Here is a 26,204-nt window from a genome sequence, read left to right as displayed (position 1 = left end):
ACTGTGCCTAGGTCGGAAGGGATGACAATTTTGCTCTCAAATACGGGATAGTGTTGGTTACCAATTTTAAGATGCAGTTCGGAAACGTACTTTATAATGAAGATTTAAAATGTGAATTTTTACTTTTCAAACATCTTGGGTTAGTAAGATGTGTGTATCCTTCAAAATAATTCACCCCCGTTTTCCATCACCCTTAACTAGATTTTTGGCAAATGGTAAAACATGTATTTCTCTATTTTTTAAGTTGAATCTAAATAACAATTTTCACGTCTGTAACATCTTCGGTTTTTGAGAAATAGGTATCCTCATAAGAAAATTCACCCCTCCCCCCATTTCACCCCCTCAGGGACGGAATTTCCAGAAATACTTCCTTAGTATTGGCTGCCTACGTCATGAAATTAATGTACCTTCCAAATTTCACATTCCTAGGTTAAACAGTTTAAGCTGGGCTTTGATGAGTCATTCAACAATTTACCCACGCCTTTTCACCCCTCTAGGGATGAAATGTCCAAAAATCCTTCCTTAGTGGGTGCCTATGTCATTAAAAAAATGCACCTTCCAAATATCACGTTCCTAGGTTAAATGGTCTGAGCAAGGTGTTGATGATTCAGTCAGTCCAACTGTCAGTCAGGACCTCTTCTTTTATATATATCGATATCTATTTCATTAAAGTTCAACCTTATTAATACACAGAATCTGTATACTGTAAACCTCATATTATGCGTAATCATGACCGAATTGTATTTTGTATTCCATGTATGTTCCTTGGTACATTGCGTTATTGTGTTCAGTTTACATATGTAAGGCAGTGGTAGCAAGAATCATCTAGTTTATCATGATTTTGCCTGGCAGAATAGCCCATTCATTCAAATAATTTATCTATCATTTCAGATTCCACACATTTTACTGTCATTCTAAGCACACGCTTACTCAGCACGGCACCAGGCAAATCTGCATATTCTTCTGCAGAGGTACTCAGCAGCACAACCTTAGTTCCAGGAACAGTCTCATCAGCCACTGGAAATATGGAAACAATCAGCACCACAACACATGCTTCTTCAGGCACTGCCATCAATGTGACAGAGCCTTATGCAGAGACTGCCACACACTCTTCCTTCCAGTCCACCACAGCAGCACTTCCGACTAGTGTAATGGAAGAGACAACTGAACTAATGACTGATACTACCAGGTCAACAAAGAACTCGGTGACAGAAAGTGTAACCAAGAGAAATGAAGAAACATCCATTAGGATAACTGCATCTCAAAAAACGATTTCAAATACCGAGTCCGGTGGTCAACAATCTTCTCCATTCACAGAGGAAATAAGCACAGTTTATGAAAATACAGGTGAAACATCTGCCCCTGGACCGCACATTTCCTCATCATCATTCTCAACAATGCAATCTACAACTGCACAATCCAGTACTGTTCCGGGGATCACTGAACAGGAGGTTAGCTCAGTTTCATCATCAGAATCACCATCTAGCAAAGCTTTGACTACAATACAAACACATTCTAAGACTACCACCCTTTCATCCAGTACACTTTTATTGACAACTGACCAGGAGACCTCAGAGAGTACCTCGCCTTCATCAATGGAAAAGAGTCACCATACTACTGAAAATAACCTATCTGAAACTACAGAGCAGCCCTCACCAGGGACCACCCTTCATTCTACAGAATCAATGGCAGAAACAACAATAAACACTCAATCCTTTACTGATAATGTCACACCAAGTTCCAGAGCTGACATTACAACATACTCTGCAACAAGTTCTCCCAATGGAATAAGTAAATCAGAGACCATCTCAGTGGCACTGCTGAGTACAACCTCTGAAGCCCTGACAGCTTTGAAAAGCTCTTCTTTCCATTCCACAATAGCAGCACTTGAGACTAGTGCAATGGAAGCGACAACTGATCTAATCACCGATATTACCGGGTCGACTGAAAACAATATGACTGAAAATACCACCAAATTAAATGAAGTAAGTTCTGTCAAAACTGCAGCTCAAATAACAATGTCGAATTCAGAGACCAGTGATCACACCTCTGCTCAAACAGAAGCAATAAGTAAAAGTATTCAAAGTACAGCTCAAACCTCAGCCTCTACGGCATCCATTTCCTTAGCATCTTTCTCATCAATACAGCCAACAACTGCTGAGTCCAGTACTGTTTCCCGGATCACTGAACAGGAGGTTAGCTCAGTTTCACCATCAGAATCACCATCTAGCAAAGCTTTGACTACTGTACAAACAAATTCCGGGACTACCACTCTTTCATCCAGTACAAGTACCCTTTTATTGACAACTGACCAGGAGACCACAGAAAGTACCTTGCCTACTTCATCAATGGGAAAAAGTCACAATACTACTGAAAATAACCCATCGGAAACTACAGAGCAGCCGTCACCAGGAACCACTCTTCATTCAACAGAACCAATGGCAGAAACTACAATAAACATTCAATCCAGTACTGATAATGCCAGACCAAGTGCCACCCCTGACTTTACATCGTACCCGGCAACAGGTACTTCCAGTGAAATAAGTACATCGAAGACCATCTCAGTGACACTGCTGAGCACAAACTCTGAAGCCTCAACAGCTTTGAAAAGCTCTTCTTTCCATTCCACAATAGCAGAACTTGAGACTAGTGCAATGGAAGAGACAACTGATCTAATGACCGATATTACCGGGTCCACTGAGAACTCTGTGACTGAAACTACCACCAAACTAAATGAAGTAAGTTCTGTCACAACTGCAGCTCAAATAACAATGTCGAATTCAGAGACCAGTGATCACACCTCTGTTCAAACAAAAGAAATAAGTACAAGTATTAAAAGTACTACTCAAACCTCAGCCTCTAAGGCATCCATTTCCTTAGCGTCTTTCTCATCAATACAGCCAACAACTGCAGAGTCCAGGACTGTGTCCCGGATCACTGAACAGGAGGTTAGCTCACTTCCATCATCAGAACCATCATTCAGCAGAGCTTCAATTGCAACACACACAAATACAGAGAGTGCTATTCTTTCATCCATTACACGTCCACTTGTATTGACAACTGAACAGGAGACGTCAGAAATCTCTTCACTAACTCAACCAAGTGAAAATACCTTAAGTTCAACCGAAGACAATAATGGATCTCAAACAGCTGAGCTGCCATCATCTGGAACCACATTTCATACAACTGAATCTAAAGCAGAAGCTACAACACACATTACATCCAGCAGTGATCAAACCAAACCAAGTGCAACATCTGACATTATGGTCTACTCTACTACACTTAACTCTGATGAAATGAGTACTTTGGAGGCGATCTCAGTATCAATGCACAACACAACTGTCCAGTCATCAACAGTTTCAGGTAGCACTTTTCCCCAGTCCACAAAAGCCGCCCGTGAAACAAGTTCAAATGAAGAGACAACTAAACTCATGTCAAGTGCTGCTAGTCCTATTGACCGCACTAAGTCAGAGAATACAGACACTACAACTTCAGACAGTTCTTTCAGCACACCATCATCCCATGAAACGATTTCAAATACTAAAACTAGTGATCAGACATCTTCTTCCCATAAAGAATTAAGTACAGATGTCAAAATGACAGCTGAAACAACTGTCCCTCGAAGAACCGTTACCTCATCTGCCTTTGTATCAATGGCGTCAACAATTGTAGAGTTCAGTAATGTTCCCGGGAGCACTGCAGAGGTTAGCTCAGTTCCTTTATCAGAATCAACATTCAGTAAAGCTTCAACTGCAATAACCACACATACAGAGAGTGCTACACTTTCATCCATTACACATCCAGTTGTATTGACAACTGAACAGGAGACGTCAGAAATCTCTTCACAACCTCCATCAAGTAAAAATAGCTTACGTACAACCGAAGATAATAACCGATCTGCAACAGCTGAGCTGCCATCATCTGGAACCACATTTCATACAACTGAATCTAAAGTAGAAAATACATCAGACATTATTTTCAGTAGTGATCAAACCACACCAAGTGAAACTTCAGACATTACAATCCACTCAGCAACTGTTAGCTCTAATGAAATGAGCACATTGGAGATGGTCTCAGTGTCAATGCAGCACACAGCCATCAAATCATCAACAGTTCCTCAAGGCACTTTTTCCCAGTCCACAAATGCAGATCATGGAACAAGCAAAAATGAAGAGACAACTAAACTCATTTCAAATGCTGCCAGTCCTTTTGACAGCACTAAGTCTGAGAGAACAGACAGTGAAACTTCAGAAAGTTCTATCAGCACACCATCATCCCAAGAAACTACTTTAAATACTGAAACTAGTGATCAGACATCTTCTCTCACTGAAGAATTAAGTACTGTTGTTAAAAGTACAGCTGAAACAACTGCCCCTGGAATAACCATTACCTCATCTGACTTTTTATCAATGCAGTCAACAATTGTAGAGTCCAGTACTGTTCCCAGGAGAACTGCACAAGAATTTAGCTCAGCTCTTTTATCAACATTCAGTAAACCTTCAACTGCAATAACCACACATACAGAGAGTGCTACTCTTTCAGCCATTACACATCCACTTGTATTGACAACTGAACAGGAGATGCCAGAAATCTCTTCACAACCTCCATCAAGTGAAAATACCTTACATACAACCGAAGATAATAACCGATCTGAAACAGCTGAGCTGCCATCATCTGGAACCACATTTCATACAACTGAATCTAAAGCAGAAGCTGCAACACACATTGCATCCAGCAGTGATCAAACCACACCAAGTGCAACATCTGAAATGATGGTCTACCCTACTATTGTTACCTCAGATGAAATGAGTACTTCGGAGGCAGTCTCAGTATCAATGTACAGCACAACTCTCCAATTATCAACAGTTCCAGGTAGCACTTTTCCCCAGTCCACAAAAGCCGCTTCTGAAACAAGTTCAAATGAAGAAACAACTAAACCCATTTCAAGTGCTGCTAGTCCCATTGACAGCACTAAGTCTGAGGGCACAGACAGTGAAACTTCAGAAAGTTCTATCAGTACACCCTCATCCCAAGAAACTATTTCAAATACTGAAACTAGTGATCAGACATCTTCTATCACTGAAGAATTAAGTACCGTTGTTAAAAGTACAGCTGAAACAACTGCCCCTGGAACAACCATGACCGCATCTACCTTTGTATCAATGCTGTCAACAATTGTAGAGTCCAGTACTGTTCCCGGGAGAACTGCACAGAGAGGTAGCTCAGCTCCTTTATCAGAATCAACATTCAGTAAACCTTCAACTGCAATAATGACACATACAGAGAGTGCTACTCTTTCATCCATTACACATCCAGTTTTATTGACAACTGAACAGAAGACGTCAGAAATTTCTTCACAACCTCCATCAAGTGAAAATAGCTTACGTACAACCCAAGATAATAACCGATCTGCAACAGCTGTGCTGCCATCACCTGGAACCACATTTCACACAACCGATTCTAAAGCAGAAACTACAACAAACGTTCTGTTCAGTAGTGATCAAACAACACCAAGTCCAACCTTAGACATTACAACCCACTCAGCAACAGTTACTTCTAATGAAATGAGCACATTGGAGACGGTCTCAGTGTCGATGCAGAGCACAACCATTGAATCAACAGTTTCTGCAAGCACTCTTTCCCAATCCACCAAGGCAGCAAATGAAACAAGTGCAACTGAAGAGACATCCAAACTAATTTCTAGTGCTGCTAGTCCTACTTACAACACTAAGACTGAGTTTGCAGCCAGTGAAACTTCAAATCGTTTATCAACCTCTATTCCTGAGAGACCAACTACTGCCACAGAGGAGTCAATTTCCACAACAAGGAATACTCCATTTGGGACAACCATGCCATCCTCAACGAGTATGCCAGGTAAATTAGCAATTGTTAACATGTCATCCCGCTCAATAATTCCTTCACTGACAATGCATTTTAATGCATGTGATAGCATAATGCCTACTTATTACATGTATTCGCAAAGCCTATAGGAGTGGCTTTTTTAATTTACTCAGGACTCAGTAAAGCCCTAATGGGAAAAAGTGTTACCCTTTAAATATTCAAAGCCAGTCCCTTTGTCTTTTCCAGTGCTTGTTTCTTCTTGTCATCAAAGGGCCATTTACTGCATCCTTGACCTCTTCCTGACCATTTGTTTCCTGCATATGAACAGGTCACCACCTTCATATATTGCCATGTCGCAACCAATATTTCTCACAAGCTGAGCAGTATTGAGTCTACTCATTGGTCCAGCCTCCCTCCTTTCCGCCTGGGGAATATCTCTACTGACTGTGCACCAGACCACTGTGTTATGCAATATAAAACAACTCTTTTGGAATCCTGAGCACAAGTGTCTTCGTGGCTGTACCTTGCCTTATAGTGGCACTGGAGCCAAGGGGAATCTTGAGGTTTTCAGAGGCCTGTCCATCTGAAAGGCCAGTAGGTCCGGGATATAGATCTGATATTGCATCACCTCCTTGGCAGTACTCCAGACACTTCAGAACCACCTCAATTTAGTTACATCTCTATATTTCACTATATGCCAACTGTATTTACTACCCTGCACCTCCAACATGCCTACTTAGATCCATGCCGTATCATAATTGCCAAGTACTTTACAATAAAACACATATTTATTGGCACACTAGAGCATACCAAAAGTATATAACTATATATGTATAATTATGGTCTGATAAAGATGAACGGAAAGCATCAATGGATATTTGTGAAAAGTATTATATTGTTAGGAATATTCAGGTGGTTACAGGAGCAAAGTTCCCAGGGAAAGGAAATGGAAGCGGATGTGAACTGCTGCCATTGCTACTTGTGTTCCTATGTAATCAGACCATATCCCCCATACTCCTTTCACATTATCTATTACCCTAACTCCCACCCCCACAAATAATTGAAATGCGCAGTAAAGAATTCAGCATTTCAATCTGCGGTATTTACCGGTTTGAACCATATCAAGCCAAAGGGAAACTGTTTTCTTTAAACATGTCAAATTGTGTCACGATCATAAAGCACTTCCTCTATTGAGTTTGTTGATACTTTGAGTTGATTAAGTATGTTCTAAGGTAGAAGGAACCAACAGGCTCAAACAGTGTTGATTTGTCTTGTCATCATGAAGTATGTCCTCTAGTGAGTTTGTTTCTAGTTCAACCTTCTTGTTTCTAGCATTCCCTCTTGTCTTTTCCTGCTGCAGCTGTTTTCCTCCTTTGTAACCAGCGCCAAGATGCCCATGGGTGTTGCACGCATCTTATAAATGTACAAATAAATAAATAAACCTGACTCAAATTTTTCGAGCCAATAACAACCAACAGGCGCAATCCCTGTCAAGCCTTGAGGAGCCAATTTGAATCAGCTTCAGCTTGTACAGTATGTCCTCTAGTCTTTTTGTTATCTCCTCAAAGTGATGGTTCTATGTTATTACATCTCCCGTTTTTTAGATGAGTTATTTTCTGACAGTTGTTTACCAATAAAACAAATCCCAAAGATTATTTAATTTATTTTTGGGGGGTTTACAATCCCAGGCACCTCGTCCACTATTATTTACTACCTATTCCCCACCCCTCTACCCCTTTTATTTCCTAAATATATTTTTCAATTAGTTTTTTTGCAAAATAAATCATCGAAAAAAATGGGCGATATAATAACGTAGAACCAAAGGTATTTGGGCCAAACGGAACCAATTGGCTCAAAGTGTCTTTGATTGTTTGAACTATGGAAACTAGACAGAGGAAGTACTGCAAGAATTACATCTGCTGGGTTCCAAACCCAGGATACCGCAGAAGGAAACTACATCAGCCCCACGAATGTCGAGCTGTTCTATGAATGCCCAACTGAACTGCAGAGAAGAGAGAAGCAGTGGGGGTCCAGAAACAACCCCCCCCCAACAGCCCCAGGCACCCTCAGTCGATCTGTAGCAAGATTAAGGAGTAAGCAAATATGTGCCAGCAAGCCTCAGCAAAAGGATAGACTATGAGGCATTGCAATATTATTTTCTGCACACCAAGGAATGATTATATAACGAAACACAAACAAATGGGAGTATTGGTAGCACATAATGCGGAATATAGTTTCTGTTTTCTGGGAGATATCATCGCTGCGTCCATCTTATTTCCGTTATCGAGTCAGATTGTCGGTGTTGCATAGTGTAAATGAATGAACAGCAATGAATGGTGTAAAGGGAACTTAAACCTAACAAGATACGGGATCAGGACTCTGTTAAAACGTCCTTTTTCATTGCTCGTCTATAGGGTAAAGGGATGGGGGTGCATAATATAGGATTCTGTGGGTTTGAGTATAAACTGGATGACAAAAGAATGCCCCTGGTTGATTCCTTTAAGAATATCCTGTCATGTGTGGATATCTCATGTCCAGAAGTTCCTCATTGCTTGATTATTTGTGCCCCGAACCGTGTTTGGCTTCCTTTTGGACAATAGCACAGACAATGGCAACATAGGACCGTGGAGCTCTTAAGGCCAGATAGCTGAATTGAGTTGGGATATAACTCAATTTGATTGGACAGAGATGCTGTCTCCCACATTTAGCTCAACCCTGGTCTGAAAACTCTGCTTACTTCTGCATAGGGGGGTTTTAGAGCCTATCCGGCGTACGAAAAAAAAACTGCCAATACAGTGTTGAATTCCAATTAGTAGTTCTGGGTAGGTAGAACCCAAAAAGAAAATGGGGGGGTCCAGGGCTTTAGGGAAATGTATTCAAAAGAGTAAGCATGGCTCAGGGTACAAACTTTACCAATTGATTCAAATGTAGTGCAACCACTGAGTCTGCACATTCTTAATTGTCTATTAATGTTGCTCCTGGCACTCATTACTTCCAGTGTCTCAGCCAAATTGAACTTCATTTGCATAAAGTCTTAAGCTATTGAATTATTAGGAAACTCATTTAGATTGTGAGGAGTTATCCTTCGTTTTAGGAAGAAATAATGTAATCACCACACAAGGATTTGCTGGCTAGATTGACCAGAATTTGTTCGCAGTCGCGCTGAAAACACCTTCTTTTGGTTAATATTTTGACCTGATTATGGATTATATTTAGAATTGATGGAACCAGCCACCGGCCTTATTTATGAATAGGACCAGGCAGATGCCACTGATGACGCAGACATTAGTGGTGGAGGGAGTTAGAATCAAATGTATGAGGGTGTAAGGAGCAGAATGTGTTCGCTTTCAATAGAAATTAATTCACTGTGAAGTCAGTGCACGACGTATGCTATGGAGACCTAATTCTGCATAAAGTTCATCAATAGGAAGACTGTGAGGAAGTTTGATTAGAGTTTTTAGACAAAAGCTGTCAAGCGTCTTTAATCGCATACAATGCTTTGTGCCTCATATTCCTGCACCTTAAAGCATCACAGATAGTATCTTTGCTTTGTACAACTGAAAGATAGAGTTAATAGAATGCATTAATTTATTTGTTTTTTATATCGCGCATAATACCATACCCGAGTTCGGTTTCTAAGCATGGATCCGGGATTCAAACCTCTGTTGCTTTGCATGGTATTGCTTCCAAGACCAGCCCGTTGCCCCTGTGCTATCCTCCATACAATATCCCACAGATTTCAAAGCAAATCTTCTAACCGCTCTAAGCTGCTGACACACCCTAACTTTTTTTTTTATTCATTTGGGGTTTGCAATTTAACTTGTGATTAATAGTCACACTAAAAATTCATAAGATTGTACTATGTCGAATGTGGTCTGATGACAGTTTCCATATAAATGTATCGCTTGCTGTTTTATGGCCTGGATGAAAGTCATAACCTTAGTTTTAGATGTGCTAATGGATAGGTCATGTTTTAGCTTAGTTATGTAAGGAGTTATGTAGTTGCTGAGGCTCTTTTGGTCCATTTGAAATAGGTCACCAATGGAAATGCAGACGGTACCTGGGTGTCTTTGTGGAGAGAGAAGTTGTGGGAAGTATTGGCAATGGAAAAGGTGTGTGCTTTGGCACATGGTACCTACCAAATATTTTTAAAGTTGCGGTTCCCGTTTCATGACTGGTTGAGGGACAGAGAGCACTACTATTGTAGAACGTCCCTAGTGAATAATTCTGCCATATTGTGAGAGTTTCAGCCCTATCATGCTACTGTATAGTGAGAGAGTTGCCTATGTCACAGTCTTTGTTAAATGTTATTAGTTATATTATACTGTTACACGAAACTGTTATGCTCCCGAAATACAGAATCAGGCCTTATATCAAAAGGTATCTGTAAACTTGTCATGCTAACAAAGGTCATTTGTCATGCTGTGCTGGAGCCTTTACCAATAAAGAAAGTTTACAGAAAAAGATTGTAAAAAAACACACAAAAAACTAAGAATTAGGTAATCTGTATAACCAAGCCGCTGCACGCGTGTCTTATGCAATTGATAGGAATAGGCCTTTGCAGTGAGCAGCTCGGAAGAGAGCAGCAAGATCGAGTTTGAACAATGTGGGGCTAATATGCACCCCTGTTTGGATCCCACATAGGTCTGTATTAAATCAGTGACCATGCCGGCAGAAGAAAGTCCCACTTAAACACCCCTAGTATTAGTGTGAATGCAGAAATCATCCATTGTAGTCCAGAGGGAATACCCCAGGATTGCAATTCCTGCCATAAGTGATCATGTTTCACTGTCTCAGACACGCAGCTGCAATAAACTCAATGTAAATTGACTACATTGTGTATAAATCTGCCTTGCCGTTTCCGCAATAGAGGTTAATGCCAACATATTGGTAATGGTGACATATATATGTTCACCAACAAGAAGGACTTGACTGTGGGCGACCAAATACACAGTGCTTTCTGCCATGGCGTGCTTGGGACCAGCCAGCAGCTCACTCTCAGAATGTTTGTACAGTAAGCAAAGAGTAACAGAGGCACGTCATATTAAGTATGCAGGCGTATTGAAGCCTCATACCTTTTCTGGAGCCAAGTCATGTCTTCCCTTCTGGTGGGCATGGTGAATGGGGCAGCCTCTTTTAGATTACATTTCCCTTGATGCATAGAACTACCTTTAATGCCAAGTCTGCTGCTCTCAAAATGCAGACACAATACTCAGTGGCAAGTGCTGGTTTAGGACATGGGTGCCAGAGGGATTCTCTACCTTTTCTGGCGCCCAGTCACTTCTTGGCTTTTGTTTGGCATGGTGAATGAGGCAGCCTCTTCTGGATTACATTTTCCTTGTTTTACATAGAGCTTCTTCTAGCTCTTAGAAGTCTGCTGATCACAAAATGCCGACACAGATACCCAGTGGTATGTCCTGGTGTAGGACACAAGTGTATAAAGGACTCCTTACATTTTCTGGAGCCCAGACATGCCTTTCCTTTTGGTGGGCATGGTGAATGAGGAATCATCCTCTGGAGTACATTTTCCTTGATGCATAGAGCTGATGCTAGCTCCTAGAAGAAGTCTTCTGCTCCAATAATGTTGACACAGATACCAGTGGAATGTCCAGGTTTAGGACATGGACGCATGAGGCACCCCTTCCAGAGGACATGGTGAAAGAGGCAGCTCCTTAGGGACTATATGCCTCATGGTTGCACAATGCATAGAGCTACTTGCCACAAGCGCTGGCCATTTTGTCATGAGACAGTATTCAAATACTGCCACGTAGATGCTCCCGGATTAAAATATCCACAGATACATTCACTCAAATGTATTGTCAAATGCTGCTGCTCCTCAAATGGGAAAGTATTGAAAAAAGAGTCTTTCTATATGACTCTGTTTTCATTTCCAAAATTGGGGAAAATATTGAAAACAAAAGCAGGACAACAACAGTGGAGGACCTAGCAGTGCTGTAGACTTGCTTTTGGTTTCATTTCATTCCCCATCTTTGGTGGAGCTGATTATTACATTTCTGCTGCCGTTGCCTGCATTAAAGGTGCTACATAAATCAAACATGTTGGGAGAAGCAGCAGCTAGGTAACAAGGCTGGGGCGGGAGGAGAAGCATAGTGGGGACAGTGATTGGTCCCAACTGGTGGAAATAACTTGCACAATATGGCTGACACAGAAATGTAAGAAATAAAGGCTTCAGTAAATGCTTTCTGTTTCAGAAGGCAACTGATTGAAACCAGGGTCAGTCTAATATTTATGCTCAGCCTCTGGCATAGAACTAAAGCTTTCAATTCCTAGACTGGGAGATGGAATAGTACACGTATAAAAAACAGAGAGTGTTTTATTGAAGATATCTACCCATCAGACACAATGTAATGTAATTAAATTGTAATTTGTATAGCAGTTTTCACCATTGGTATGGTCTCAAAGCGATGTAGGTTGAACCCTCTTGGGCCACAGAAGTCCGGGTGTGGGACATTCGTCAGAGAGTTTTAGAACGCGTGTATACATTTTAGCCAATACGAAGGTAGGTAGGGGTGGCCAAGTCCCTGCTAGTCACCCATGTCGGGCAGGCATGTGGGTGGGTGAAGAGAGATAATCTGGACGGTATGCAAGAAAACATCATGTACGCAGCTAGACTGAATTTATATTGTGCGGAATGGGTACATTCTACTGGCAGGGGGTTTGTGCACTGTGTCCTAGAGTAGTACATGAAGTGGGAGGGTGCTGAGAGGTAGTCTGGACAGTATGTGAGAGCAGGAGAAAACGTTATGTGTGCAGCTGGGCCGAATTGTTAGCGGGAATAGCTACATTGTAATGACAGAGGTGTTTTTTATTGTGTTTATAGTGCAAGGATGCTTAGAGGTGTTCTGGAGAGTATGCAAGAGCAGAAGAGACCTTATGTGTGCAGCTCAACAGCATTTTATCATGGGGGTAGCTGCAGTCTAATGACATAGGTTTTGTGCCATGTGTCTTAGTGCTTGTGGCAGATTGGTGCTGAGGTAGTCTATAAGAGTATGTGAAAGCAGGAGAGGGATTTGTTGTGCAGCTAGATCGAATTTTGTCATGGGGATAGTTGCATTCTAAAGATAGTGGTGCTGTCCAATGTGTCTTAGGGTAGTGTATGTAGGGTGGGTGCTGAGATGTGGTCTGTAGAGTATGCAAGAGCAGGAGATACATTATGTGTGCAACTAGGCCAAATTTCTATTGTGGGGGTTAGCTGCATTCTGAAAGCAGAGGTGTTGTGCATTGTCCTAGGGCAGTGCATGGTATCAGTGGATAGCCATGCCTTTGGTTAGAATCCATAAGCAGCGTGATATGTATCCATGGGTACTGGCTTGTTCATTGGTTGCGAAGATGAAGCTGGCACTGGCCTCGGCTACATAATCCTTTTAGTATAATGCAGTGTTGCATACCCTGAGTGATTCATCCAGATGCAACTACTCTGGCAACTCTATACATTCTCTTAATGCTGCACATTGGCCACCCTCAGTCTCATCTGAGTTCCAAATCTTGACTACCCATAAAAATTCACACAGATGTCATACATAGGAGGCTTTCAAACTCATCTCGATGTAATAGATTTGACAACTTCATAATTCGGCCAAATGCAATGGAAGTAAGTATTACCGTTCTTTGGTGATTGTGAGGGAGATTCTTTCCTGCAGAGTACCTCCTGGTATTAAGTAGATAGCTCAAAGGGGAGGGCGGGGTTAGACTGGGTCAGAGGGCAATAGCCATGTCTCGGGGGCCGTCAGGAAGACCATGTGGTCCTCTATGCATCAGATGTTAACCAGCAAAGAGTTCCAGATGGTGGGTGCTTGGACGGAGAAGGTGGTGTCTCCAATTCTAGTTGATTTGAAAGGAGGATCACCAGTAGGAAAGCAGTGCCTGATTGCAGGTTTCTATTGAGGTGGTAGTGGGTGATTTTCTGTTGCAGGTATTTAGGGCCTGTCTTGTCTACGGCTCAGTGAGTGATGTATATGACTTTGAAAGTGACACGTCGTCTGATAGGGAGCCAGTGGATGGTACAGAGGCTGGGGGTGATGAGCAGCCTGGCTGCAGAGTTCCAGATTCTTTGGAGCTTTTGAATTGGTAGACAGGGGCACCCAGTTAGAGAGAGTTAGCATTGTCTAGTCGGGAGAGGAGAATGGGCATGGTTGCTGTCACTCTATGGGGGTAGGAGAGGTAAGGGAAGTTGCGTCTGAGAATGCAGAGGTATAGGTTGCAGGATGTTGACATAGTGTTGATGTGGTGTGATAGAGTTATGTCAGTGTAAATTGTGCAGCCCAGGTTTTTGACTACGATGAATGCAGCGGGGCTGGGGTGGGTTGCGGGAAGAGGGATATCTTTGGAACATTTTAAGTTGCAAGGTGACATGAAATAACTAAAATGAGAATGTTAAAAGGTTAGAGGCCTCTACGTTTTTTAGCAGTATAGGAACACACATAAGTGTAAAGGGTTCTACTACATATCCATGGGTCAATCTGATGAGTCCTTCCTTTACCATACTTGCCAAATTGTTCCTTATGGGAAGTCCCACTGGGAGCTATTGTGGGATACGAATACTGGGTGCAATATGATTGTGCCACATTCCTTTGATCCATGCAAATAATGTGCATATTGGGTGTAAAATGCCTTTGCATACATTGAAAATGTTTGAGGGATGTAACCCGTGCGTCACTGATTGACCACAAACCTACATATTCCCAGTTACAGGCGTGTGTATGAATAATGATGGTGAGATCGCCAGATAATCAAGGAAAGCAAACTAGCAATGTAACCACACCCTAATGTGACAGTGAAGGCAAGCGTCCCCAGCCAGCACGATCCTCCCCGCAATGAGAGACAATGACGGACTCTCCCAAGTCGGGAATAAAGCCAAGACAGAGTGCGGGTGAGCTTAAATGGGAGTTTATCAATCAGAATAGGGCATGCAAAGAACTCTGCAAACTCCGAGAGCGCTCTGTCTGACAATAGCAAAGACAGGCGTATATATTTACAAAAAACGTCATCAGTGCCTACATACTATAAGGGGCACAAGTTCAATGGGATTGGGTGGTGATGACTAACTATAGGTGCTGCTGCGATGTGGTTGGCCTTGGCTGGAGGACGTCACTGGTCAGCCTCGTGGTTTGGGCTGGGCCTGGCAGGTCAGCTGAGTTCATCCGGGCGGTGTTGTTGTGCCATTGTGGCCAGTGTCAGAGATGAATGTCTTTTCCTGACTTATTTGCCCTATGCCATGCACACCGAAGTCATTCAGTCATTGCAATGTTATCTTCTTTAGTAAATCTATCAATAGGTTATTCTACAGGTTAATGCAACACAGGAGGAATGCACCTTGTGAGGGGTTTGATGGTGATTTATCCGTGCATGGTTACCAGTGTCCTGTTTGACCGGTACCATAGGTCGTGGGGCTAAGTCTCCGGGCATGGGACGGGCGGTACATGTCTTTCTGTCTCGTTAGAAGTTATTATGAATGGGCTGTTGTGTGTTGCCACAGTATTGGGTGTCTTCGTTGCACCGGGTCATAAGTGTGAGGTGTTCCGGGGGGTTGTGGGATTTACGAGGGGGCGCCTTGGATTTGTGTATTCAAGCAGAGGTTTACTGCGGGGCTGTAAATAATGCAGGTGGCAGGCCGTGGCCCTGGGTGCTGTAGCGGGGACTACAAATCTTTGAAGCGGCTCCAGCATAGTTGGGGGAGGTGGAGGAGCGTGGCGCAGGCCTTAGCTCTCTTATTTGGCAGACTTCGCAGGGGGGGGGGAATGGCCTTGCACATATTCACAAAGGTATTTTTCTCGTGTGTTGCCGACTTTTGGTGAGAACATCATAAACATTTGAACATTCTTATAATACTCATTTGGATCACTTGAAAACATACATTTCAACTCACTACATGTCTCTCGAATATAGCCAGTCTGAGCACCTTACTAGTACATTATGTCTTAACAACTACAGCATTTAGTAATATGCATATATATTTGCATTACGTGAGGTAGTAGTGGGGTTGGTGGAGCATAGAGAACGAGACCCGCCATTGTACGCGGCGGTAATGGCATATAAGGGCTGTAGACATGTACACATGACTGGCGCATTTGCCCGCGTCTTTTCACACGAGTCTTATGTATAGTTACATTCGTCCTCCCCTGTACTCTAGCAGCATTAGTTCAGTTATGGCGCGGGACCGCGGGGTGTACGGTTTTCAATGATACATATAGAGAATAATCCCCCAGAATGCTTTTTATCATGTGCACACCCCTCCAGGGGTGTGGGTCCTTCATTGCTGGTGTCATGTAAACATGCGTTTCTTACAATTACACAATTTTACAGGTTTCTTTAGTAGAAGTAGTTTTATGGGAAGGATACACGTATTACAAGTGGTTTTTGTCATTCGTATTTGGGTATTTTTCTGCTTTCATCGGATGACCATTCTACAGTTCTTCCCATCACCCAGGCCTCGCTGACCGGGTCATGCTGGGAGCAGTGATACACTGTGGACGATGAAATGTTACAGTGTTAGTATCTTATGCTAGCTCATGTCCGTCTTGTTCGTGGGAACGGGCTCACAGCGGATCTGCCAGAGTGCTGCGGCGACAGGGATAATTGAAACTCTCCGAGGGTGGGGGCCGCGCTACAGTGCGCTGAGCTCACACCATCTTTGATAGACAAAATGGTTTCTGGGCCTAGCTAAATTCAATACGTGTGGGCAATGTCTTCAGCAGGTGAACCCTCCACCACCTGGGCCCGGGTGGTCTGAGGGGACGCCCAATGAGCCATGGCCCTCACCTGGGGAGGGGATGTAGGCAAGGGGGGGGGGTCTTTTGGACCACTCCTCCCCTACAACAGCTACAGTCAAACAATCTTTCCATAGACATTCACTATTACAGGCCAAGCTACCTTTGGGTAGACTGCTTGTATTTTAATCCAAAATTGTAACATACCTGAGTGCATTTGATAATTTAGGATCATATTATTGATAGTCCCACATGTTCAATAAACAACAGGTTACATCTACATGACCCTAGCAGACGACACATGTCTTAGAGTCATTATTCACCAACAACGCTTCATTGGGAACACAGACACTGTTTAGTTTATGTTTATATTGACTATCACTGCCATGCCAATAAGCATTCATCAATGGAAAAGAGTCACCTACTACTGAAAATAACCCATCTGAAACTACAGAGCAGCCCTCACCAGAGACCACCCTTCATTCTACAGAATCAATGGCAGAAACAACAATAAACACTCAATCCTTTACTGATAATGTCACACCAAGTTCCAGAGCTGACATTACAACATACTCTGCAACAAGTTCTCCCAATGGAATAAGTAAATCAGAGACCATCTCAGTGACACTGCTGAGTACAACCTCTGAAGCCCTGACAGCTTTGAAAAGCTCTTCTTTCCATTCCACAATAGCAGCACTTGAGACTAGTGCAATGGAAGCGACAACTGATCTAATCACCGATATTACCGGGTCGACTGAAAACAATATGACTGAAAATACCACCAAATTAAATGAAGTAAGTTCTGTCAAAACTGCAGCTCAAATAACAATGTCGAATTCAGAGACCAGTGATCACACCTCTGCTCAAACAGAAGCAATAAGTACAAGTATTCAAAGTACAGCTCAAACCTCAGCCTCTAAGGCATCCATTTCCTTAGCATCTTTCTCATCAATACAGCCAACAACTGCTGAGTCCAGTACTGTTTCCCGGATCACTGAACAGGAGGTTAGCTCAGTTTCACCACCAGAATCACCATCTAGCAAAGCTTTGACTACTGTAAAAACAAATTCCGGGACTACCACTCTTTCATCCAGTTCAAGTACACTTTTATTGACAACTGACCAGGAGACCTCAGAAAGTACCTTGCCTTCTTCATCAATGGGAAGAAGTCACCAAACTACTGAAAATAACCCATCGGAAACTACAGAGCAGCCATCACCAGGAACCACTCTTCATTCAACAGAACCAATGGCAGAAACTACAATAAACATTCAATCCAGTACTGATAATGCCAGACCAAGTGCCACCCCTGACTTTACATCGTACCCGGCAACAGGTACTTCCAGTGAAATAAGTACATCGAAGACCATCTCAGTGACACTGCTGAGCACAAACTCTGAAGCCTCAACAGCTTTGAAAAGCTCTTCTTTCCATTCCACAATAGCAGAACTTGAGACTAGTGCAATGGAAGAGACAACTGATCTAATGACCGATATTACCGGGTCCACTGAGAACTCTGTGACTGAAACTACCACCAAACTAAATGAAGTAAGTTCTGTCACAACTGCAGCTCAAATAACAATGTCGAATTCAGAGACCAGTGATCACACCTCTGTTCAAACAAAAGAAATAAGTACAAGTATTAAAAGTACTACTCAAACCTCAGCCTCTAAGGCATCCATTTCCTTAGCGTCTTTCTCATCAATACAGCCAACAACTGCTGAGTCCAGGACTGTGTCCCGAATCACTGAACACGAGGTTAGCTCACTTCCATCATCGGAACCATCATTCAGCAGAGCTTCAATTGCAACACACACAAATACAGAGAGTGCAACCATTTCAGCTTTTACAAGTCCACTTTTAGGGACAACTTCCCAGGAGAAATCAGAAAGTGCCTCTTCACCACCTGCATCAAATACAAATACTCTACATACTACTGAAAATAAGTCACCTGAAACTACAGAGGAGCCATCACCTAGAACCACTCTTCATTCAACTGGATCAGAAGCAGAATCTAAAACATCCATTCAATTCCGTACTGATAATGCCACACCAAGAGCCACTACTCACATTCCAATATACACTGCAGCAAGTAACCCCGAAGGAATAAGTAAATCAGACTTCACTTCAGTGTCCATGCTTAACACAACCTTTGAAACCACAAAAGCTTTCACAACCATTTCTTTCCAGTCCACAATAGCAGCACTTCAAACTAGTGCATTGGGTGAGACAAGTGAACGAATAACCGATACTACCATGTCAACTAAGAACCTTTTAACAGAAACTACAACCAAGGGACATCAAGAAATGTCTATTGAAACAACTACCCTTCAAAAAACAATTTCAGATACTGAGACCACTGGTCAGCAATCTCCTCCATTCACAGACGAAATGAGTACAGCTTATGAAAATACAGATAAAACATCTGCACCTGAAACACCCATTTACTCGTCATCATTCTCAACACTACAATCTACAACTGCGCAATCCAGTACTGTTTCGGGGATCACTGAACAGGAGGTTAGCTCAGTTTCATCATCAGAATCACCATCTAGCAAAGCTTTGACTACAGTACAAACTCATTCCGAGACTACCACTCTTTCATCCAGTACACTTTTATTGACAACTGACCAGGAGACCTCAGAGAGTACCTCGCCTTCATCAATGGAAAAGAGTCACCATACTACTGAAAATAACCCACCTGAGACTACAGAGCTGCCATCACCAGGAACCACTCTTCATTCAACAGAACCAATGGCAGAAACTACAATAAACATTCAATCCAGTACTGATAATGCCACACCAAGTGACACCACTGACTTTACATCACACCCGGCAACAAGTACTTCCAGTGAAATAAGTAAATCAGAGACCATCTCAGTGTCTCTGCTGAGCACAAACTCTGAAGCCTCAACAGCTTTGAAAAGCTCTTCTTTCCATTCCACAATAGCAGAACTTGAGACTAGTGCAATGGAAGAGACAACTGATCTAATGACCGATATTACCGGGTCCACTGAGAACTCTGTGACTGAAACTACCACCAAACTAAATGAAGTAAGTTCTGTCACAACTGCAGCTCAAATAACAATGTCGAATTCAGAGACCAGTGCTCACACCTCTGTTCAAACAGAAGAAAAAAGTACAAGTATTAAAAGTACAGCTCAAACCTCAGCCTCTAAGGCATCCATTTCCCTAGCGTCTTTCTCATCAATACAACCAACAACTGCTGAGTCCAGTACTGTGTCCCGGATCAATGAACAGGAGGTTAGCCCAGTTTCATCATCAGAATCACCATCTAGCAAAGCTTTGACTACTGTACAAACAAATTCTGGGACTTCCACTTTTTCATCCATTATATTGACAACTGACCAGGAGACCTCAGAAAGTACTGCGCCTTCTGCATCAATCGGAAATAGACACCATACTACTGAAAATAACCCATCTGAATCTACAGAGCAACCGTCACCAGGAACCACTCTTCATTCAACAGCCTCAAAAGCAGTAACAAGAATAAACATTCAATCCAGCACTGATAATGCCACACAAAGTGCCACCACTCACATTACAACATACTCTGCAACAATTCCTTCCGAAGAAATAAGTACATCGGAGACCATCTCAGTGTCACTGCTGAGCACAAACTCTGAAACCCTGACAGCTCTGAAAAGCACTTCTTCCCAACCAAGCACTACAATGCTTGAAACAAATGCAATGGAAGTAACAACGGAACTCATGTCGCATACTCCAAGTTTGACTGGGAACTCTGTGACTGAACAGACAACCAAGGGAAAGGATGAAAGTTCTACGATGACAAATTCAGCTCAAAAACCTGTTTCAAATTCTGAGACTAGTTATCAGACAGTTTCTGCATTCTCAGAAGAAGAAAGTCCCTTCATTGGAAGCACCCCAGAAACCTCTGCCTCTGAAACACCCATTTCCTCATTTATTTTCTCCTCAATGAAAACATCAACTGCTGAGTTCAGTACTCTGCCCTCGGCCACTGCAAAGGAAGCCAGCTCAGTGCCATCATCAGAATCATTGTTCAGCCGAGCTTCACCTGCAATACACACAAAGCCGCAGTCTGTCACTCTTGAATCCATTACAAGTCCACTTGTATTGACAACTTCTTTCCAACAGACCACAGAAGCCCTGGAAACTAGTGCGATGGAAAGGACAACAGATCTCATGACTTATGCGACCGGGACCACTGGAAGCAGCACAACAGAAAGTACAACCAAGGCAAATGAAGCAAGTTCTATCAGAGCAACTGAAGCGCAAACAACTATTTCAGATTTCGAGACCAGTTATCTTCCTTCTTCGCCTGCAACAGATCAGTTTACGGCTGTTCATGAAAGCGCCGCCGGACCTTCCACTTCCATATCAATACAGTCTTCTTCACCAGAATCCCGTACGACGAACGACCCATCCTCTCCATCAGAGCTTAGCACTGCACGAACCCCGTTAGACACAACCATTGAAAGTACATATCACTCCCTCAATGCTAGCACCAATTTAGGGACTACCGAAAATGACAATTACAACCAAAGAACCGGCACTTCATTTAGTTCTGAACCACCCTCGCCCGACACAATCAATGAAAACACTCTCCCACCAACATCCAATGGTCCTCTTTATGAAACAACAAAGGGGTTCACTACCGGAGTACAATTTTCCAGCAGCCCTCTTGGAGTAACAGGCATCAGGACAGGCACTTCAAACCTGGTTATTGTCAGTACTGAACATGCATCTTCTAGTACACATAGAGAAACGCCCACCACAGGAGCATCCTCTGTGCCAAAAGAACGCACCACGGATGAGCATTCCATTGTTTCTCAAAAAACTGTTGCATTACTGACCAGTCCACAACTTGACACAAGTGGAAAGGAGCACATCTCTGTGCATGTATCAGAAACAACTGCTTTGGTTAGCAACATTAGTTCAGTCATCACAACAATTGCGCAGACATCTACTTTCAGCAGCAAACACACTCCTATCTCATCCTCTCCTCTTTCAGAAACATTGATGACTGTGCATGACAGTACAGCTCGCCCAGCTGGGACCCCCTCATCACTGCGGTCCACCACTGGTGATTTTAAGGTTTCGTCAGGCAGCACTGAGCCAGATTTCAATTCCATTTCTCCATCAGATCCTACTCTTAGTGCGGTTCCAACAGCAGTTCATACATCCTATGACACTGCACCACGCTCTGGCAGTACAGTGACACATGCTGGGACTACTGGAGAGGAAATATCCAACTACAGCACGAGAGAAAAGGTGTCAGATGCGTCTTTGGCAATTTCTACAGTGAAGAAGAGCGTGCATACAACTGCAAACAGAAATCTTTCTCAAACTACAAGTGGATTCGATCCAGAAACACCATCACCTGGTTTCACAGGTGCAGTCCTGGAATCAACAGCATCCAATTATTATGCCAGCAGTTTATTAACCTCTGTTCCTGAGATAACAAGTAGCGCAGCAGAGGAGTCAACGTCATCATCAAGAACAAATCCACTTGAGACAGCACTGTCATTCTTCATGAGCACCCAAGGTAAGTTAGCAACTGTTATTAATTCCTCGTGCAGCATACTTGCTATCATAATGGTCAATTTGAAGGTATATTACAGTATTATGCCTAGTAATTATAGGCACTGGCCAAGAGAAAAGGCCCGCTTCTGTTAATGTACAGGCTAATATTGTGTTGCAAAGCACTCAGGGAAAAGGGCCTCATTACGACCCTTGCGGAAATGGAAAAATGATGGCGGAAATGCAATACCGCCATCGAACACCGCTCGTTGCGATCATGACCCGTCACCGTAAAGTACGATGCCATTAGCGACACCGCAGTGAACGGCAACGCTAACTGCACCAAGTACGCGCACGCGCGCCTTGCAAAACCGGAATCACCGCCATGGCGCAACGGTACGCGAATTCTGACCCTAGCGGACATGTACTGAACGCCATCAAGCACGTCGTAAAGTACCATTCCGCCATGGCGAGAAATACGGCATCGTGAACCAACCGTAAATGGCCCACTGAGTGCCTGTACTCCACTCCCTGGCCACATTGCACAACTCCTGGCAGGCGCAATGTACTCACACTATGCAACCAGTGAAATCTACAATTCACCCATGCATGCCAACGTAGAAAAGCATGCAGGGGCTCAAAGCGCCCCGTGAGTGGGCATCCATGTACGGCATGTCACCATAGCCGTACTGACGCAGCACAGGCATGTGAAGGTACAATACATCAAAATGAAAATCAAGAACACATGACACAAAACAACAGTAGTCCCCCATCGCTTGCCACCAGCGCAAGGCAACATCCAAAACAGCATCCTGAGGGGGATTGCACCAGCCCTGTACTCTTGCCAGTAAACAAACCAACCATCAGCAGAAGCATGTACCACACAAGTTGGCAGAGTGACTGAGCAGCCAGGCTCATCCCAAGAGGGGCCGATGGGAGCTGCAGGGCACAGATGGCATCAATACAGAAGCTATTCCAATGGACATGACCCCAGTCCCCCTCCAACAAACGCACGCAAACACAGTCACCTGTGACCAGCCACATTCTGAACATCCCATCATTCCACCAATCGACCTGGCTGACAGGCACCAGTCGGCCAAAAGCCAATCCCCCGCCCCTGAACAGCACATCATGTAAACAGTCACAATGGCAGCCCCTATCCGTGACCATACTGTGCTACGTAGGCAAACGCGGCCAGTACTGTACCACACAACTCAACTCAGAAGGCGGAACACAATGCAGATCATCTCGCAATACATACCGCCACAAAGCGAAAATCGCCACATCACCTGCAAAGAACAACGCAACACGACAAATATCGGAATACAATTTAAATGCACATCCAAATGACAAAGGCCCCACAGCAATTTGCAAAATAACACCAAAACAACCATCATCACCGAGGGCTGCATCTGCAATAATTGACCAGCTTCCACTTGTGTGACGCCCTGTACCATCATGGCACACAGGGCCTACATCAACGTTCCAAAAGGCAACATGGAAGCGGCAAGAACCGCAGGTCCGTCCCATGAGGCAGGCACTAGTCGAGCTGAAAGGCCGAAATGTTGCACCTAGCCACCAGTACAGCGTAAGGGCATGTGGCCCATTGGCGATCGTCCCATAAGATCGAAATGGTGCTCCACTGATTCACCCGAAGCTGCAGGAGTCGAGAGTAAAAACCATCTGGAGGAGTGGCGTAGAGATGGCATCTGCAATAGGGCAGGAGATACCTGTCACCCAAAAGAAACACAAATTAACCGATTGCATTACGGGACTCATGATGCATTACAATCTTCATTCAACACACCAAATCCACACCCATATGCATGCTAGCCCACTCCAAAGGAATATACACACCCCTAAATCAGTATCGAATCATAACGAAATCAATCGAGCTAAATACACCATTGGCAACGTCGGTTACTGTGCATGCGTCCGTCAAGATAGAACCCATGACATGGGATTAGTAACGTGCCTAGACACAAGTGTATGAAGGCGCGTCGAGACAGGGAGGATCCGACAAGGGCAGATAGACGTATGTCCCACTATGGCAGCCTTGCATCACATAGCGCAGGGGAAGGGGAGTGATTCAAAAAACCCATGTACATGGCAGACCCTAAACGGAATCATCAGTCCATGCATCCATTCATCATTCCCTCATCCCGCAATGAAAACGCATGAATATTCACTCACATTATATGTGAAACTTCCATCGCGTCTGTGCGTAATGCAGTCCGCAAAAACCACTGTGCCCCTGGCCGGATCTGTAGTGTTGTGAAGCAAGATGGATTTGGGAACGTCCTGCCTTATCGTCCACTACGCTATTGCGCATCCCATTCAATTCATATCATTCATTGCCTGCTCGTTATGGGCCATGTCCCAAGGACATTCTACAATAGAACGTTACATTTCCAGCCAGACCTGTGGGCGTATCCTCGCCGCTACTTCAAAACCAAAAATGCTGGCCTTCGAATTCCTCACTTGCAACATTACGTCGAAAAGGCTTCTGTGAACGCTTGCATTCACAATTACATCAATGTAGTGCGGCTGTGTGTCATGATGCTAACTGGCTGCAATCACAAATGGGACGCCACGCCCGTCGGTGAAGTACGTTACTGTGCTGCATGAGGGTCGGCCATCGATCGAGCCCTACATACCACTGACTCTTCACAGGTATGTAAGCGGCTGCAATCATAGCATGTGTAACAATGGGAGCATACCATGAAAATCAGTCAAAGTACATCACACTGCCATCGGGATTTGATACATGATTCCAATCCCAAGATGCCATGCGGCCAAATGCAGCCTTACGTGCGGGACGTGCTCGGCCAGAAGGGATAGCATCTGCCACAGAAACATTCAATCAGCACAGGTGGAGGCCATACAGGCCGACAGCACATATATAGCAGACCCAAACCCCTCCCACAACCACTCCCACTCCAAAATGCTACCGGCAGGACTAGCGATGTTGGGCCTGGGGGACCAGATAGCACTGCAAGTGCTACAACTACAAGAAGACGACGAACAACAACAGGTACAACAACCGGGCGCACAGGGGAGACGGAGGAGAAGGAGGAGGAGGAGGGCAAGGCAGGGTCAGCAAGGCCCACAAGCACTGCCACTACCACCACGCAGGCGGCCCGCAATCCCACGCCTCCGAGCCGATCCGTTCAACCTCACTGCTGAGCAGATCCACACCCTCTACCGTTTGGACCGGGACACCATAATCGCCATTGTGGACATGACACATGCTGACCTCGTGAGCATGATAGATAGCCCAACCGCCATCCCACCCCTACTGAAGGTGGTGTCTGCACTCCACTTCCTGGCCACAGGCACCTACCAGCACACAGTGGGACAGTTGCATGGCATTTCACAGCCACTGTTCTCACGGACACTCTTCCAAGTGCACGATGCCCTCCTGAAGCACGCCGACGACCACATCACACTACCACGCACGTACCAGGAGATTACCAACGCAAAAGTGGGATTCCATGCACTTGGCGGCATCCCGGGTTGCATTGGTGCCATCGACTGCACCCATGTTGAATTGGTTGTCCCACATGCCATGGAGGTCCAGTACCGCAACCGGAAACAATTTCATTCAATCAATGTGCAAATGGTGTGTGACTCCAACAAGATATTTACGCATTGTTGTGCCAGATTTCCAGGATCTACCCATGATTCTATGGTCCTGAGGAACACAAGAATACCACGCTACATGGAGCGACACGCAGGGCACAGATCCTGGCTACTCGGTGAGTCTCATTCCATGCATGACATCGTGGCCCATTTGATGCGTCAATGACCTTGCAGGAGGGGGGGGGGCTACTTAGCACTATCATTCCACTGACACCCTTTATTCGTCTCATACAGGTGATGCCGGGTATCCACTGAAGAGATGGCTCCTTACACCAATCCGGAACCCACAGAACGAGCATGAGGAGGACTACAACCATGCCCACTCACGTACCCGTGTGGTCATTGAACAGGCATTCGGCCTACTGAAGGCTCGTTTCCGCAGCCTCAGCAGGTCTGGCGGGGCACTCATGTACAGCCATGAGAAGGTTTCTAAGATGGTCATGGCATGTGTCATGCTGCACAACATGTGCA

General features: G+C 44.1%; 2 protein-coding genes across 2 annotated transcripts in view; both read left to right on the top strand.

Annotated features, from left to right (window-relative positions):
- LOC138525808 (serine-rich adhesin for platelets-like) overlaps nt 1–26,204 on the top strand; it is a 351,204-nt gene that overhangs the window by 210,550 nt on the left and 114,450 nt on the right. The gene's annotated exons all lie outside the window — the stretch shown is intronic.
- Nucleotides 1–26,204, top strand: part of LOC138526552 (serine-rich adhesin for platelets-like) — a 73,694-nt gene that overhangs the window by 20,461 nt on the left and 27,029 nt on the right. Inside the window, exons 2-3 of the mRNA XM_069637344.1 lie at nt 892–5,874; nt 16,966–22,116. Coding sequence (XP_069493445.1) covers nt 892–5,874; nt 16,966–22,116 — 10,134 coding nt within the window. The remainder of the gene's footprint in view (nt 1–891; nt 5,875–16,965; nt 22,117–26,204) is intronic.

This window comes from Ambystoma mexicanum, chromosome 7p (assembly GCF_040938575.1).
Source record: "Ambystoma mexicanum isolate Mex_15411 chromosome 7p, UKY_AmexF1_1, whole genome shotgun sequence".
In the NCBI taxonomy this organism is placed as follows: Eukaryota; Metazoa; Chordata; class Amphibia; order Caudata; family Ambystomatidae; genus Ambystoma; species Ambystoma mexicanum.
Note: the sequence above shows the minus strand (reverse complement) of the source record. Positions and strands in the feature narration are given on the sequence as shown.